At 33.6% G+C, this 14288-nt stretch overlaps 1 protein-coding gene across 1 annotated transcript; it reads right to left on the bottom strand.

Moving 5' to 3' along the window:
* Positions 1-9447: 9447 nt before the first annotated feature.
* Positions 9448-14012, bottom strand: LOC135127015 (cytochrome P450 9e2-like). The gene is made up of 4 exons (XM_064053307.1): positions 13569-14012; positions 13360-13523; positions 10483-10808; positions 9448-10426 (listed from the first exon to the last, which is right to left on the bottom strand). Exons 1-4 carry the CDS (start codon positions 13778-13780, stop codon positions 9539-9541), a joined length of 1590 nt encoding a protein of 529 aa, XP_063909377.1. The 5' UTR covers positions 13781-14012; the 3' UTR covers positions 9448-9538.
* Between the last annotated feature and the right edge of the window lie 276 nt (positions 14013-14288).

The raw sequence follows: 14288 nt of genomic DNA, 5'->3' as shown, positions 1-14288 counted from the left end.
GAGTTATCACCAAAACAAACAAAAATATCAAAATTAAATTTTATAATTTTTCGAAAAAGTTGGATATGTTATACTTCAGGGTTGATTGAAGTTCTGTCTAAATAACTTTGGACCCATTTTTTTCTATTCCTCGTTGTTAAATTTTTAATTAGTTAAGACTTTAACTACAAAATTAATGATCTAAAATTTTCAAAGTAGGGTGTCCGTCCTTCACAGAGCGTGGCCTTTGTCGTTCATAAAGTAGAAGTTCATCTACACTGATAACACAAAATTTGAAAAGTGGGTTAAAGGTTATGTGACAGAACTTTCCTCATCCTTCAACTACAGCCCAATAAATTTAGGTTCTTTGAAAAATTATAAAATTTGATTTTGCGAAATATATGATAACCTCTATATATTAAAAATAGAGAAATGACAACAGTCACAGTGTAAGAAAAAAGGCCCATGAGAAAATCAAACATATAAAACTTGGGTCCTGTAGTTTCGGAGACAACAGTGAAACGGAAACCGATGTCCATATTTTTTACAACTCTTGGGGTCATGAAAGGTCGAAACAACAGCTCCCCATCCAAAATAATTTTTGGACCATTTTGCTGTACTAATCAGTCCACTCCTCTGGTTTAAGGAGACAAAATCAATCAAATTTCATTTTATTTTATTTTAAGCGACCGCTGATGCGTGATAAACAGAAATACTTGAAGTTAACCATTGAACCAAGTGTTCATTTTCTCGTTGGTTATCTGGTTATATATATTTTGTATTCATCGCACACGTGCGGAATCCGGTACCTTACAATTGGTTTTTACTTTATAGGAACTATCACAAATGAAAGATCGCAAAATCAAATTTCATAATTTTTCAAGCCCGTTTTAGAATTAAATTTTCCAGAGTTTTTCGATTCTTGATTTATCCCATTTTTGTTTCCATATTAATACCTGCTCTGGCGTCCAAATTTTAACATATTCTTCTATTTTTAATTAAAATACTTATTTCACAAATAAGATAAATACAATTTAATACGGGAGTAATAAAAGATAATCCTTTTTACTTTCCGAGCGTAAGGAAAGGAAGTATTGTTATCGAGTCCGTCGGCCGACTCTCTACTTTTACATTTTCTCGATCTTTCATGACCCCTAGAAGACGAAGAAATAGGGCTCCCATTTCCGTCTGTCTGTCCGTCTGTCCGTCTGTCAGCCGTCCCGGATTTTTATTAGACAGATAATCTCCGAAAGTACTAGACCGATTGTTGTGAAATTTTGTACTTATATTAGGAACATCATGTAGATGGTAAAACGCTAACCAGAATTTGTCTAATCATCCCCACCACTAATGCGATGACGTCACTTCAGAATTGTACATAGTAAATAGGTTTTAAATTGTATAAAATAACATAGTCCTACACATGTAGTTTACGACTCCGAATTGACTTTTTGCCCGAAACGTCCAGATTTTTGGAAAAAAAATCAATATTATAAAACAACATTTTGCAATTTAATTTTGAATCTGCTAACCCGAATGTTTTGAAATGTCGCAGATGTTTTAAGGCTATAAAGAGCATCATAAATCTTTAGTCAAAATATATTTGGCTATCCCCTCCAAAAACCTGATGACGTCAGCTCAAAAGTTTGCCGAATAAATCCTATCTAAAATGTACAAAATATAATGAGTCGGTGCTTGTGATATATCACTCCATTCATATTTTTTGGATTTGCATATACAGGTGACTCAAAAAAATTAATGAATGCGTAAATGTATTTTACTGATTTACTCAGGAACTACAAAACCGAATGCTTTGAAATCTTGAAGATGTTTTAAAATTATCATAAGCATCGTAAATTTTTGATCAAAATGTATTTGGTAGTCCTCCCTAAAAAAATTTATGACGTCACCACAAAATTTTGTTGAATAAATTCTATATTAAATGTACAAAATATGGTGAGTCTCTTCTTGTGATTTATCATTCCATTCATATTTTTTGTATATGCATATACAGGGTGACCCAAAAAAATTAATGAATGCGTAAATGTATTTTATTGATTTAATCAGGAGCTACACAACCGAATGTTTTGAAATCTTGCAGATATTTTAAGGTTATAAAGAGTATAATAAATGTTTAGTCAAAATATATTTGGTTATCTTCTCCAAAAAACTGATGACGTCAGCTCAAAAGTTTGCCGAATAAATTCTATCTAGAATATACAAAATATGATGAGTCTGTACCATTCATATTATATTTTTTGAATTTGCATATACCAGGTGACTCAAAAAAAAAATGAATGCGTAAATTTATTTTATTGGTTTACTCAGGAACTACAAAACCGAATGCTTCGAAATCTACTGCGAAAAAAAAAACATAATAGACATGCAGTCGTCACGTTTCCGACAGCGAGGGAAGTACTGTCTAAACTCTTTAGACCAATTTTTTATTATTTAAGTTAACTGAAGGAAATTTATTGTCTATTTTTCTCTCTCTCTCTCTCTCTCTCTCTCTCTCTCATTATTATTCCTTTGCCACTGAAATAGAACAAAACATACCTAGCTTATAAGAATTCCTGTAAGTTAAAATAAAGATATTGTTACGATGTCGGGTAATTTAAAATCGGCGTGGGTAAAACTCAATAATCTATTTCTTCGTAACTCAAATTTACACGACTAATCACATAGCGATTATGTACAGAATAATTCCGACTCGACTGGAATGGATTTGACTTGACTCTACGTCTCCCATTGTCTGGACTACTCTGACTGTTCCCGACGGTGGTTCCTATTTAAATAGCACGCGGTCCTTCTCCAAAGGTCGCCGTTACCACTTCTAGGTTTGTTCTGGACCACCCATCGCGACTTCGACTTCCAGCTTCTGCTGTCGCTGTCACCGATGATGAGTCACCTATCATCGCCGCACATACTAGAAAACCCATAGGCGTCGTACAGGGGCGGCCTATGGGTTTATTTCGTAACAGTATCTATGCAGTAATAAAGTAAATGTAAAAAAGATGTTACGTATATGTTTGAAGTAAGTTTTTCCATTACAAAAGTTTGTGATAACATGTTTGAAAACAAGCGTCATATACGATAGGCCACTGTAACCTTGTAGCAACATCGATTATATATACTATGTATGAAAATTTGGATGCCTCGGGAAAATATGTAGACAATTTCATAAAGAACAAGTGTAGAAGTATGTTATTTTATAGGGGAGTAAAATTTGAGCTCTACTATAATAAAATTTTTTGAGGGAATGCCATTACATTGGTGGGAGTGATGATAACGCAAATTCTGATTAGCGTTTTACGATCTGCACAGTAGAAGGAAGTACCATTCGTCGAATGGTAGGTACTCCCGGTGAAATCTAAATTAAACTAAGTACAATATAACAGATTGTTTTGTATTTTTTTGTGAATTTATACTCGTAATTAACGTTTTGGTTTTTATCTTGTAAATAATTTTCCTCATTTCCTTTCTGTGGGCCTAATTCCTTCAAGCATAACTCTTATATATCCATCGAAAACACGGATCATTTTACAGTCACTTACTAACCTTGTTGTTGTGCCGTTAAACCCTTATTTAGAGTTCACATAACCTTAAATGGTAAGTTACTTTGTATCATAGGGTAAAATACTGGTGTATTGTACATTGTTCTCCAACTTTGTATAGTCGGTCTATGATTGTTGTAATACTTAAGTAAATTTACGTCTCGTGATCTGTTTTTTTTTCTGTAGACTGGATTAATAAATAAGTCTTTTACATAAATTAATGTGTCTGTTGAAATATGAGTTTACATTTTCCGAAAACCTTTCTTATTACGCTAAAATACAATACCGATTTCCCTCGAAGGGGCTAATTTCCCCCGTCTTCCGTTACAAGCCATCACTGGCAAAGCCGTTTTACGAGTGTCATTTCTGTACTTTTATAAGCATAATCCAGCAAGTTGCTCAAGATGCTCTCTTCCGATCCGAAGTTGGTATCTGTGCACGCGGACATTATACTAAAGCATGCACGTTTCGAGCAAAGGCTTCCAGGCGGTCTTTTCCCGTGACACCGATAAAACTTTTTCAAAGAAGCAAAACTGTCATCAGGACGACGTGTATAACAATGTGTTGCATTGTCGGGCTGGGCCAAACAACACGCTGCCCGCCATTTGTATTATAATATTTATTATTTGTGTGTCCCGCATGAATGTCGTAATGTCCCTCTAGTCTCATAACGCCTCCCGTCTCGCACTCTCATAGAAATGTTATTTTATTTAACTCTCAAAACAGAGTCCCTTGTCTCCTCTTTTTCAAAGTCGCGAAATGGTTCTTTCTCGCATCTTTTATGACAACAGAAGTGTTTAAAATTACCTCCTCCGAGACAGCCATATCATTTAATTTTCATGGTATTCCCGCCGCCGTTAACTCGGCATCGTGTGCCGAGGATTAAAATATAATGCCTCATAACTACATTACGGTCGGCAGTGCCTCAAATCCACGCCGACGGTTTAAATTATTGAAAAGTCGGACACGTTTTATTGGGACTAATTCCTGGTTACACCTTTGTCCGCTCTTGGTCCGTTAGAACCCTGAAGATTAACCCAATTATGGCCCACAAGACAATTAAACGCCACGCTCCGAGTCGTTTACCGCCCCTATATATAATTCTTCGGTCGTGATAAAAGTTGCGTGAAATATTAAAAGTTGTCGTGTGATTTAATAACACAGGAACCATGGCCGAATTCAATTTAACTGTCTATAACATCTCCTGGGGAAAAAGTTTTCTTTTGTACGCGACGGCTAATATGAGAAAATTAGGTTTGCGTTAAAATGGCAAAAGGCAGGTACTTTACTTCTTGGCTGGCTGCAGGGGCGTCACTGTTTACTTTATAACTCGAACAATAAGAATCCGACGTTTCCGGCTAATGTGTTTAAGGTCCCAATTACAAATTCCTGCAATGGAAAGTACCGCATTTATTATTCATGTTTTCATTTGCAAGTAAAAATTGGGATCGCCGAATACGGTGACAATTTTTTAAGCAGAAATGAATATTATCAAAGCAGATTTTTTTTAATTATGCCATACTAAAAACATGCTGCGGTTGTTTTTATAAAGAATTTTCTTAGTTTAAACTCTGTCTTAGGAAAAAGTTGCCAGTTTTATTGAAACTACAGTAAGAATGCTGTTTTTGTATAGTAATAAAAATTTAGCTGTAAAATCATTTACTAAAAAGGGCGAATATGCTTTATTCTGTAACGAAATTAAGTGAGGTAAGGGTTACGCACAGCAACAGAATATTAATTTGTTGTTTGTGTCTGGAAATTATATGTAAACTTTCAACATCATGAGACTATCTTGCCTCAGTAATTAGGCAAGTAAATCTTTGACTACCAAGTGTCTTCCTAAATATAACCCTGACATTTACCCAGATTTCAAAGCGGCACAGTCTGTGAATGATCACTGAAAACCTCTAGCAGTTGGCCTAAACGGCACTAACAGGAGCATAAAATTTTATTAGCACATAAAACTAATGTCTTTACCACTACTTATATAAAATTCTGGAAGTTGCGCTATCCCTCCTGTCCAAAAAAAAAACGTCATGTTTTGATACATATTTATATTAGTCTACAATTTATTAGTTGAATTATTATTTATTTTTTGGTCATATATCAATTATGATGTGGATTCGTAATTATTATAAATGGATCAGTTGGTTAAGAACAGTTCTTCTTTTCAAATACTTTAAATTGTTGTTAATTTATGTTATTGTAAGAACCGCTTTTATCGTTCTAATTCTTTCTTAAAAATTTCGAAGGAGATCTAGGTCCCAATTATAAAAATTTACTTTTACTGAAAATCCAACATCATATCTAAAACTGATTTCGTTCGACGGAAAACGTTAGAATTAAACGAAGCTAAGGAAGTATTGTAATAGGGTACATTGGACGAACTGTACTGTTTTCTCGACATTTCATGACCCCTAAATTATGAAAAAATGTCTTCCTTTCCGTTTATCTGTCGTTTGTGTCGGTTTTTATTAGATAATCTTCGAACTACCGGACCGATTGGTGTCCAGTTTAAACAGTTTGATGACGTTACCTCCACAATGTGCATGGTAAATGCTATTTAAATTTTATAAAACAACATACTCCTGTAAAAATCAAAATTCTACAATAACATTTTATATATACTTATTATACTAAAAGTGTTCAATGGCTCAGTTGATTCGTGAGCGTGCAAATAACGTGGAGGTCGCGGGTTCGATTCCCTTGTGTGGTATTTTCTTTACACTGTTATTGGTCTTTTTTAACTTACAGGATTTATCATAAAATAAAAAAAGCGATATCAAATTTTATAATTTTTCGAGAAAGTTGGATTTGCTGGATTGTAGTTAAATATTTGACTGCGACTAAATTTTTAGCACGGCGCTAAAGTACCAGGGACCGACTCTACGCCAATCAGACGTTACTAAACGCCTCATTGAATGCGTGATTAAATTAATCTCAGTTAAAATGTTGTTTAAACTGGCCCTTTGCTATATTTCGTGATTATGTTATCAATTTCTAAAGAAAGCCAACAGAAACAACAGCGTTTTGTTTTTTTCTTAATGCTGTAGGCGTAATGCGATGTTTTAACTTAAAATTTTAGAGACCTTTGGTGATAATTTGTTAAAACACTTTTTCGGACAGATGAGTGATGAAAGAGTCAGGGAGATGAAAATGGGAATCATACATTTTTGAATTCGATGAACTGGAATGTCAACAAGATGCACGCAACACTCAGTTGAGTCAAAGTAATGTTACTTTGATATAGCCTTCAGCTTTCTCCGTAAAAATAATAATAATTAAAAAAATTGTCTAAGGTTACTTAGACAAAAACTTCCTTTGCCCCTTAAATATCATTGAACAAATATAGTTTTTTCGAAAAATTATAAAATTTGATTAGGCAAAATTTTATTTATTTTATGATCAACTCTATAAGATAAAAATATAGATAATACAAGCCACAGTGGAAGAACATCATTCAGCCCTTTTTTCAACTGAGGTATTAAGCACTTGAAAGTCAAGCGAAAGTGGGTTACATACAGCACGTGGAAAATATTGAACAAAAAAAACACCATAATCCTCAAACCCTCAGAACATCATAATCCTCAAATCCTCAGAACATCATAATCCCCAAATCCTAAGAACATCATAATCCTCCAATCCTCCGATTACCATAATTCTCAAATCCCTAGAGCAGCAAAATCCTCAAATGCTCAAAACATCAGAATTCTCAAATCCTGAAAACACCATAATCCTAAATCCTCAGAACATCATAATCCTCAAAACGTCAGAACACCAAAATCCTCGAATCATCAAAACACCATAATCCTCAAATCCTCAGAACATCATAATCGTTAAATCGTCAGAACTTCATAATCCTCAAATCCTCAGAACACCAGAATCCTCAAATCCTCAGAACACCATAATTCTCAAATCCTCAGAACACCAAAATCCTCATATGCTCAAAACACCGAAATCCTCATATCTTCAAAACACCATAATCCTCAAATCATCAGAACACCAAAATCTTCAAATCATCAAAACACCAGAATCCTCAAATCCTCAGAACACCAAAATCCTCAAATCATCAAAACACCAGAATCCTCATATCCTCATAACATCATAATCTTCAAATCCTCAAAACGCCATAATCCTCAAATCCCCAAAACATCAGCATCCTCAAATCCTCAAATCCCCAAAATACCAGAATTCTCAAATCCTCAGAACACGATAATCCTCAAACCTTCAAAGCAAGACAATCCTCAAATACTTAAAACACAATAAACCTCAAATCCTCAGAACACCAGAATTTTCAAATCATCAGAACAACGTAATCCTTAATTCTTCAAAACAACATAATCCTCAAATCCTCAGAAGATCAGAATCCTCGGATCCTCAGAACACCATAATCCTCAAATACTCAGAACACCAAAATGTTCAAATTCTCAAAACACTAAAATCCTCAGATCCGCAAACCACCATGTAGTCCTCAAATTTTCAGAACACTAGAATCCTCAAATCCTCAGAATTCCAATAAGAATGAAACAATTTGTCTAAGGTTATTATGTTATTAAATATAATTGAGCAAATCAAGTTCGGAAAATTATAAAATTTGATTAGGCAAAATTTTATTTATTTTATGATAACCTCTATAAGTAAAAAAATGTAGATAAAACAAGCCACAGTGAAAAAAAAAACACTCAGCCCTTTTCTGAACTGAGATATTAAGCATTTGACAGTCAAGCGAGATGTAGGCTACATAAAGCACGTGGAAAATATTGCACAAAAAAATTTTTCTAAAGAAATTGTGATAAAAATTATGAAGGATTTATAGACCACGAGTACAAGAGTATATCAATTCATAAAATCTAGATAATCTTCACTACGCAATGTAATGAGTGGACGTCATCGAATTGTTGGTGGACATGACTAGACAAATTTTGGTTAGCGTTTCAGCATTTACATGATACTCCCAAAATACATGTAAAATTTGATAACAATCGCTCTAGCAGTTTCGGAGATTATTATCTGTCTAATAGATATTGACAAGGACGACAAACAAACCGAAATGGGACACCACATTTTTTTTAGAACTCTAAGGATTATGACCGCCGAGAAAATATGAAAGTAGCCAGTCGTCCGATGGACCCTGCAACAATATTTCCTTCGGTTACGCACGAGAAGTAAAAATATAAATAAATATACAAAATAATTGTCTACGCGTTTCGCCAATCACGTTGGCATTATCTAGACAAAGCTACAGTAAAGTTAAATTACGGAATACCTATTTTTTCTTATTGTAGGAGTTATGAAACTTCGAGAAAACATGAAAGTAGCCATTTGAAGAATGGACCCTATTACAATACGCAAGTTTACTTTCGAGAAGTAAAAAAGGTTAGCAAACATTTTGAGAGCATATTTTACCTTTTTTTTAATGAATTCTGGACATATTATTTTACAGTATTGTTAGAATCGATATTTCTTTATATGTCTTGTTTCATATTACATTAAATTAATGGGATATAATTTTTCTCAAAAAATATTGAATAAAAAAAGAATTACTGAATATTAAATTGTTTATATTATGATATGTTTGCCGAGATATGAACTATGCTTAAGAATGGTAGGTAAGTCAAAAAAAAAGAAAAAAAAATTACTACGATGTGCTAATTTTCAAACGAATTTTATACAAACTAATGTATTTTTCTGTGTAATAAACTATTTTTTTGAAGAAAGACTGGATTCCCTTTATTCATATTTAGCTTAAAAGCAGTTCTAAAGTAGTAAGGTTAATATTGTTAAAAGATTGTATACTACTCAATATGTACATTTTTTTTATCCAAGGTATAAAGAAAAATGCATACTTATTTTCAAAATTTGCGAAACGAAACAATACGTACAACTTTCCCAAAAATTTTATTTAATTATTATTACGTAAAAATGTCACAATAGTATTAAACTACTTTTGCGTAACTTTTCCAAAAATAACTACCTGCTAACAGTCATGTTAGCCACAAAGTTATTTAAAATAGTGGATTACGTTTGAAGCCAATGTGAAAACCCTGCTCTGGTAATAATGCAGCAGTATTCTTTTTAATTTTAATCGGAATTTGTGTTTTTTCTGTAGCAACAAACTCGAACTCTAGCAGAAGTTTATATAGCACAATTTTGGTTTCTAGTAGAGCAAATCTGGATCCTATACAATTTCGAGGACCAATACCAAACGGTAGGTATGTAGCAGACTTTACATTATCTACATTGTCTTCGCTAAATCTTTCAGGATCAAAAACTTCAGGATTTGGATAATATCTGGGATCCATATGAATTCCATAAACCGGTATCCAACAAATATCGCCTTCCTTCAGTTGTACTAGAGCTTCTCCACTTCTCTCTGGTTCAATTTTAAATGCCTTCGTACACTTACGATCCAGTCTGATAGCTGGAGGCCATTTTCGTAACATTTCAGTAATCACCATATCCAGATATTTTATTTCGAGTAAGTTTTCGTATGTGATGTCATCGTCACTTCTTTTGCCAAATTTTCTGATTTCTTGTCTGAGTCGTTTTTGGATTGTCGGATTAATAGCGAGTTCGTAGGCAACAAATGCAATTAAAGACGAAACTGTGTCATAAGCACCAAGAAAAAAAACTAGCACTTGAGCCGTTATATCTTCGTTGGATAGGTAATTCGGACTATTTCCAGTTTTTCCAACGTCTGACTCTTCAACAACTGCAAATCCGTCTTTACTCACAAACTCTTCGTACTTTAGTTTTCCTTTACGAGACAACATCATCAAATGAATGAGATCTGGACGCACAGTTTTGTTCTTTTCTCTTAAACGAACGGTTTCGTCAATAATTTTTCGAAAAAAAAGTGCTACTTCATCGGGAATCATTCTAATGTTCAAAAGCTGAAAATTCATGTTACACAAAGAAATGAATATCTCTGGAAAATATTGATTCTAACCTTCGAAATTGTGGGATGGGCATAAAGCATGACTTTGAATTTCCTTAAACCACTGAAGTCAGCTAGCTCTTTTCCTGCTGACAAAAATTCGTTATTCTTAGATTTAAAAGAATCACACTTAATTCCAAAAGCTGTAGTGGCTATAACGTCATTCGTATATCTCGCGAACAGATCTTTCACATCTAATTCTATTATGGTTGCATTTTGCCCCTCAAAGTAGTTAATCAACTGCGTAGCACACTCGTCCATGAGAATGAACATAGATCTCATTTTACTACTTGTAAAAGCCGGGCTTAATGTTCGACGAAGGTTACGCCACCGTTCACCTACAATTATTAAAAATTGGTCTAAAGAGTTTAGACAGTACTTCCCTCGCTGTCGGAAACTTGACGACTGCATGCCTATTGTGTTTTTTTTCTCATTACATTTTTGTAGTGGGAATTGAAAAAAAAACTGCGATGACGTCATCAACATTTTTGCAAGGACACGTATATCAGTTGGGATAGATGTAGTGTAATACTAAGAATAAAATTATTATATTCTCAAATTTTCGGGAAAATGAATTGGGTCGTTTTGAATATTGATTTGTAATAATCAATAAAATAACGAAACAATTTACTCACGTATACGTATCAGAGGCAACTGAAAATCGTGTATGTATAAACATTCTTAATTTAAGATGACAGGCGTAACAGCATACGTGAGAGTCAAACAGAGAAACTGTAAACAAAACGACCATCGGTTTTATTGCTTCGACTTCCGCTTATTATATAAAACATTGGGTTTTATTTTAATTCTTGACGGTGAAATTCACAATTGGTTGATTATAAACATGTCTATTTCACATTCGCGGAACCAAGTGAGCGCATAAAACAAATGCAGGTCTGTAATGTTAAAGTCGATGTAAATAAGCATGCTACCCTTATGTTTCAACCGAGTTTTTCCTTTAACAAATTTTGTGTCTACCAAATTGGGTTGGTTGGGGTGTAATACTAATAATAAGTGTTGCCTTTAATTTAATCAATAAAATAAATTGACTTCATTAATTTTTTTGAACCACCTCTTAAGAAAATCTAAAAAATATGAACGGAATGATAAATCACAAGTACAAACTCATCATATTTTTTGCATTTTAGATAGGATTTATTCAGCAAAATTTAAGGGTGACGTCATCAATTTTTTTAGGAGGGATGAACAAATACATTTTCAACAAAAGTTTACCATGCTTATAATAACTTTAAAATATTCCCAAGATTTCAAAGCATTCGGTTTTGTAATTCCTGATTAAATCGATAAAATAAATTCACGCCTTCATTAATTTTTTTGAGTCACCCTGCATATGCAAATCCAAAAATATAAATGGAATGAGAAATCACAAGTACAGACTCATCATATTTTGTACATTTTAGATACGATTTATTCGGCAAACTTTTGAGCTGACGTCATCAGTTTTTTGTAGAAGATAACCAAATATATTTTGACTAAAAATTTATTATGCTCTTTATAACCTTAAAACATCTGCAAGATTTCAAAGCATTCGGTTTTGTAGTTCATGATTAAATCAGTAAAATAAATTTACGCTTTCATTTATTTTTTTGAATCACCCTGTATATGCAAATCGAAAAAATTTGAATGGAGTGATAAATCACAAGAAGAGACTCACCATATTTTGTACATTTTAGATAGGATTTATTCAGTAAAATTTTGTGGTGACGTCATACATTTTTTAGGGGGGGCGACCAAATACGTTTTGATCAAAAATTTACCATGCTTATGTTAATTTTAAAATATCTTCAAGATTTCGAAGCATTCGGTTTTGTAGTTCCTGAGTAAATCAGTAAAATAAATTTACGCTTTCATTTATTTTTTTGAATCACCCTGTATATGCAAATCCAAAAAATATGAATGGAGTGATAGATCACAAGTACAGACTGATCATATTTTGTACATTTTAGATATGATTTATTCGGCAAATTTTCGAGCTGACGTCATCAAGTTTTTGGAGGGGATAAGCAAATATATTTTGACTAAACATTTATTATGCTCTTTATAACCTTAAAACATCTGCAAGATGTCAGAGCATTCCATTTTGTAGTTCCTGATTAAATCAATAAAATATATTTACGCATTCATTAATTTTTTTGAGTCACCCTGTATATGCAAATCCAAAAAATATGAATGGAGTGATAGATCACAAGTACAGACTCATCATATTTTGTACATTTTAGATATGATTTATTCCACAAACTTTTGAGCTGACGTCATCAAGTTTTTGGAGGGGATAAGCAAATATTTTTTGACTAAAGATTTATGATGCTCTTTATAGCCTTAAAACATCTGCAACATTTCAAAGCATTCTGGTTAGCAGATTAAAAATTAAATTTCAAAATGTTGTTTTATAATTTTGATTTTTTTTCCAAAAATCTGGACGTTTCGGGTGAAAAGTCGATTCAGAGTTGTAAACTACATGTGTAGGACTATGTTATTTTATACAATTGAAAACCCATTTACTATGTACAATTTTGAAGTGACGTCATCGCATTAGTGGTGGGGATGATTAGACAAATTTTGGTTAGCGTTTTACCATCTACATGATATTCTTAATATAAGTACAAAATTTCACAACAATCGGTCGAGTACTTTCGGAGATTATCTGTCTAATAAAAATCCGGGGGCAGACGGACAGACGGACAGACGGACGGACAGACGGACAGACAGACGGAAATGGGAGACCTATTTCTTCGTCTTCTAGGGGTCATGAAAGATCGAGAAAACGTAAAAGTAGAGAGTCGGCCGACGGACTCGATTACAATACTTCCTTTGCTTACGCTCGGGAAGTAAAAAGGTCAAACAGCTGGAACAAAATTACCTTCGAACCGTGACTTGCAAATAAACCTTTGTCCCATAAAGGTTCAACACCTGTTGCAACAAAGCCAGAATGATCCACAAAATGTTCAAAGTGTTTAATTGTAATATCTTTTATTAGTGCAGGGTCTCTAATTATACGGATCGGTTTTGCAAACTGGAACATTCCTAAGTATCTACAACACAAGTCACAAACTTTTGAACTAAATAAAAAAAATTACCTTTCGTGTGGAAAAGCGTTATACAAGTTTCGTATTTGTTCGGCTGAAGACGTCCAATTTGTCACAATCGGTAACATATTACCCACTAACGGCAGAGGCTTTAGGTGCTTAGCACCTTGTTTTTTCCAGTGGTCGAAATTTTTTGAAGAGGTACGAACGATGTAAAATAGCATCAAAATTGCGGCCGTAAGTGACAAAAATAATACTAACATGGTTCAACGTTTCGTTGTGTTTAGTCTCAGAATCTAATCGATATCACGTCTCGTTTATGTTTTAAGAAACTGCCCGAATAGCCAGATTTTGAGTAATTTTTAACACAGTAATTTCAGAGTATAGTTAGTTGCGGGTGACTAAAGGATTTTATTATTGTTTTCGCAAAAACAGCGTCTGGAAATGACGCAGTTAGTTCACCCGTATGCGGACACTCCTTTTGTGCTTTGGGACGCGGTCAGACTAGAAAACGTTGATTTTCTTTACTTAGATAATTTTTTGATAGATGGCGCTTTTAGATTCAATACATTAGGGGCACTAGGTCGGTTCGCTACACTTGTAAAAAAGTCTTAATTTTTCTAAAGATATTATTATCATTATTATTACAAAAGATTATAAACTATTCACATTTTTGTAACAAAAAAAAATTGGTCTAAAGAGTTTAGACAGTACTTCCCTCGCTGTCGGAAACGTGACGACTGCATGCCTATTATGTTTTTTTTTTCGCAG

Source organism: Zophobas morio, unplaced genomic scaffold (genome assembly GCF_036711695.1).
Source record: "Zophobas morio isolate AGI-343-1 ecotype UQ-CSIRO unplaced genomic scaffold, CSIRO_AGI_Zmor_V1 ptg000011l, whole genome shotgun sequence".
NCBI lineage: Eukaryota > Metazoa > Arthropoda > Insecta > Coleoptera > Tenebrionidae > Zophobas > Zophobas morio.
This window is presented reverse-complemented; position numbering and strand designations above follow the sequence as displayed.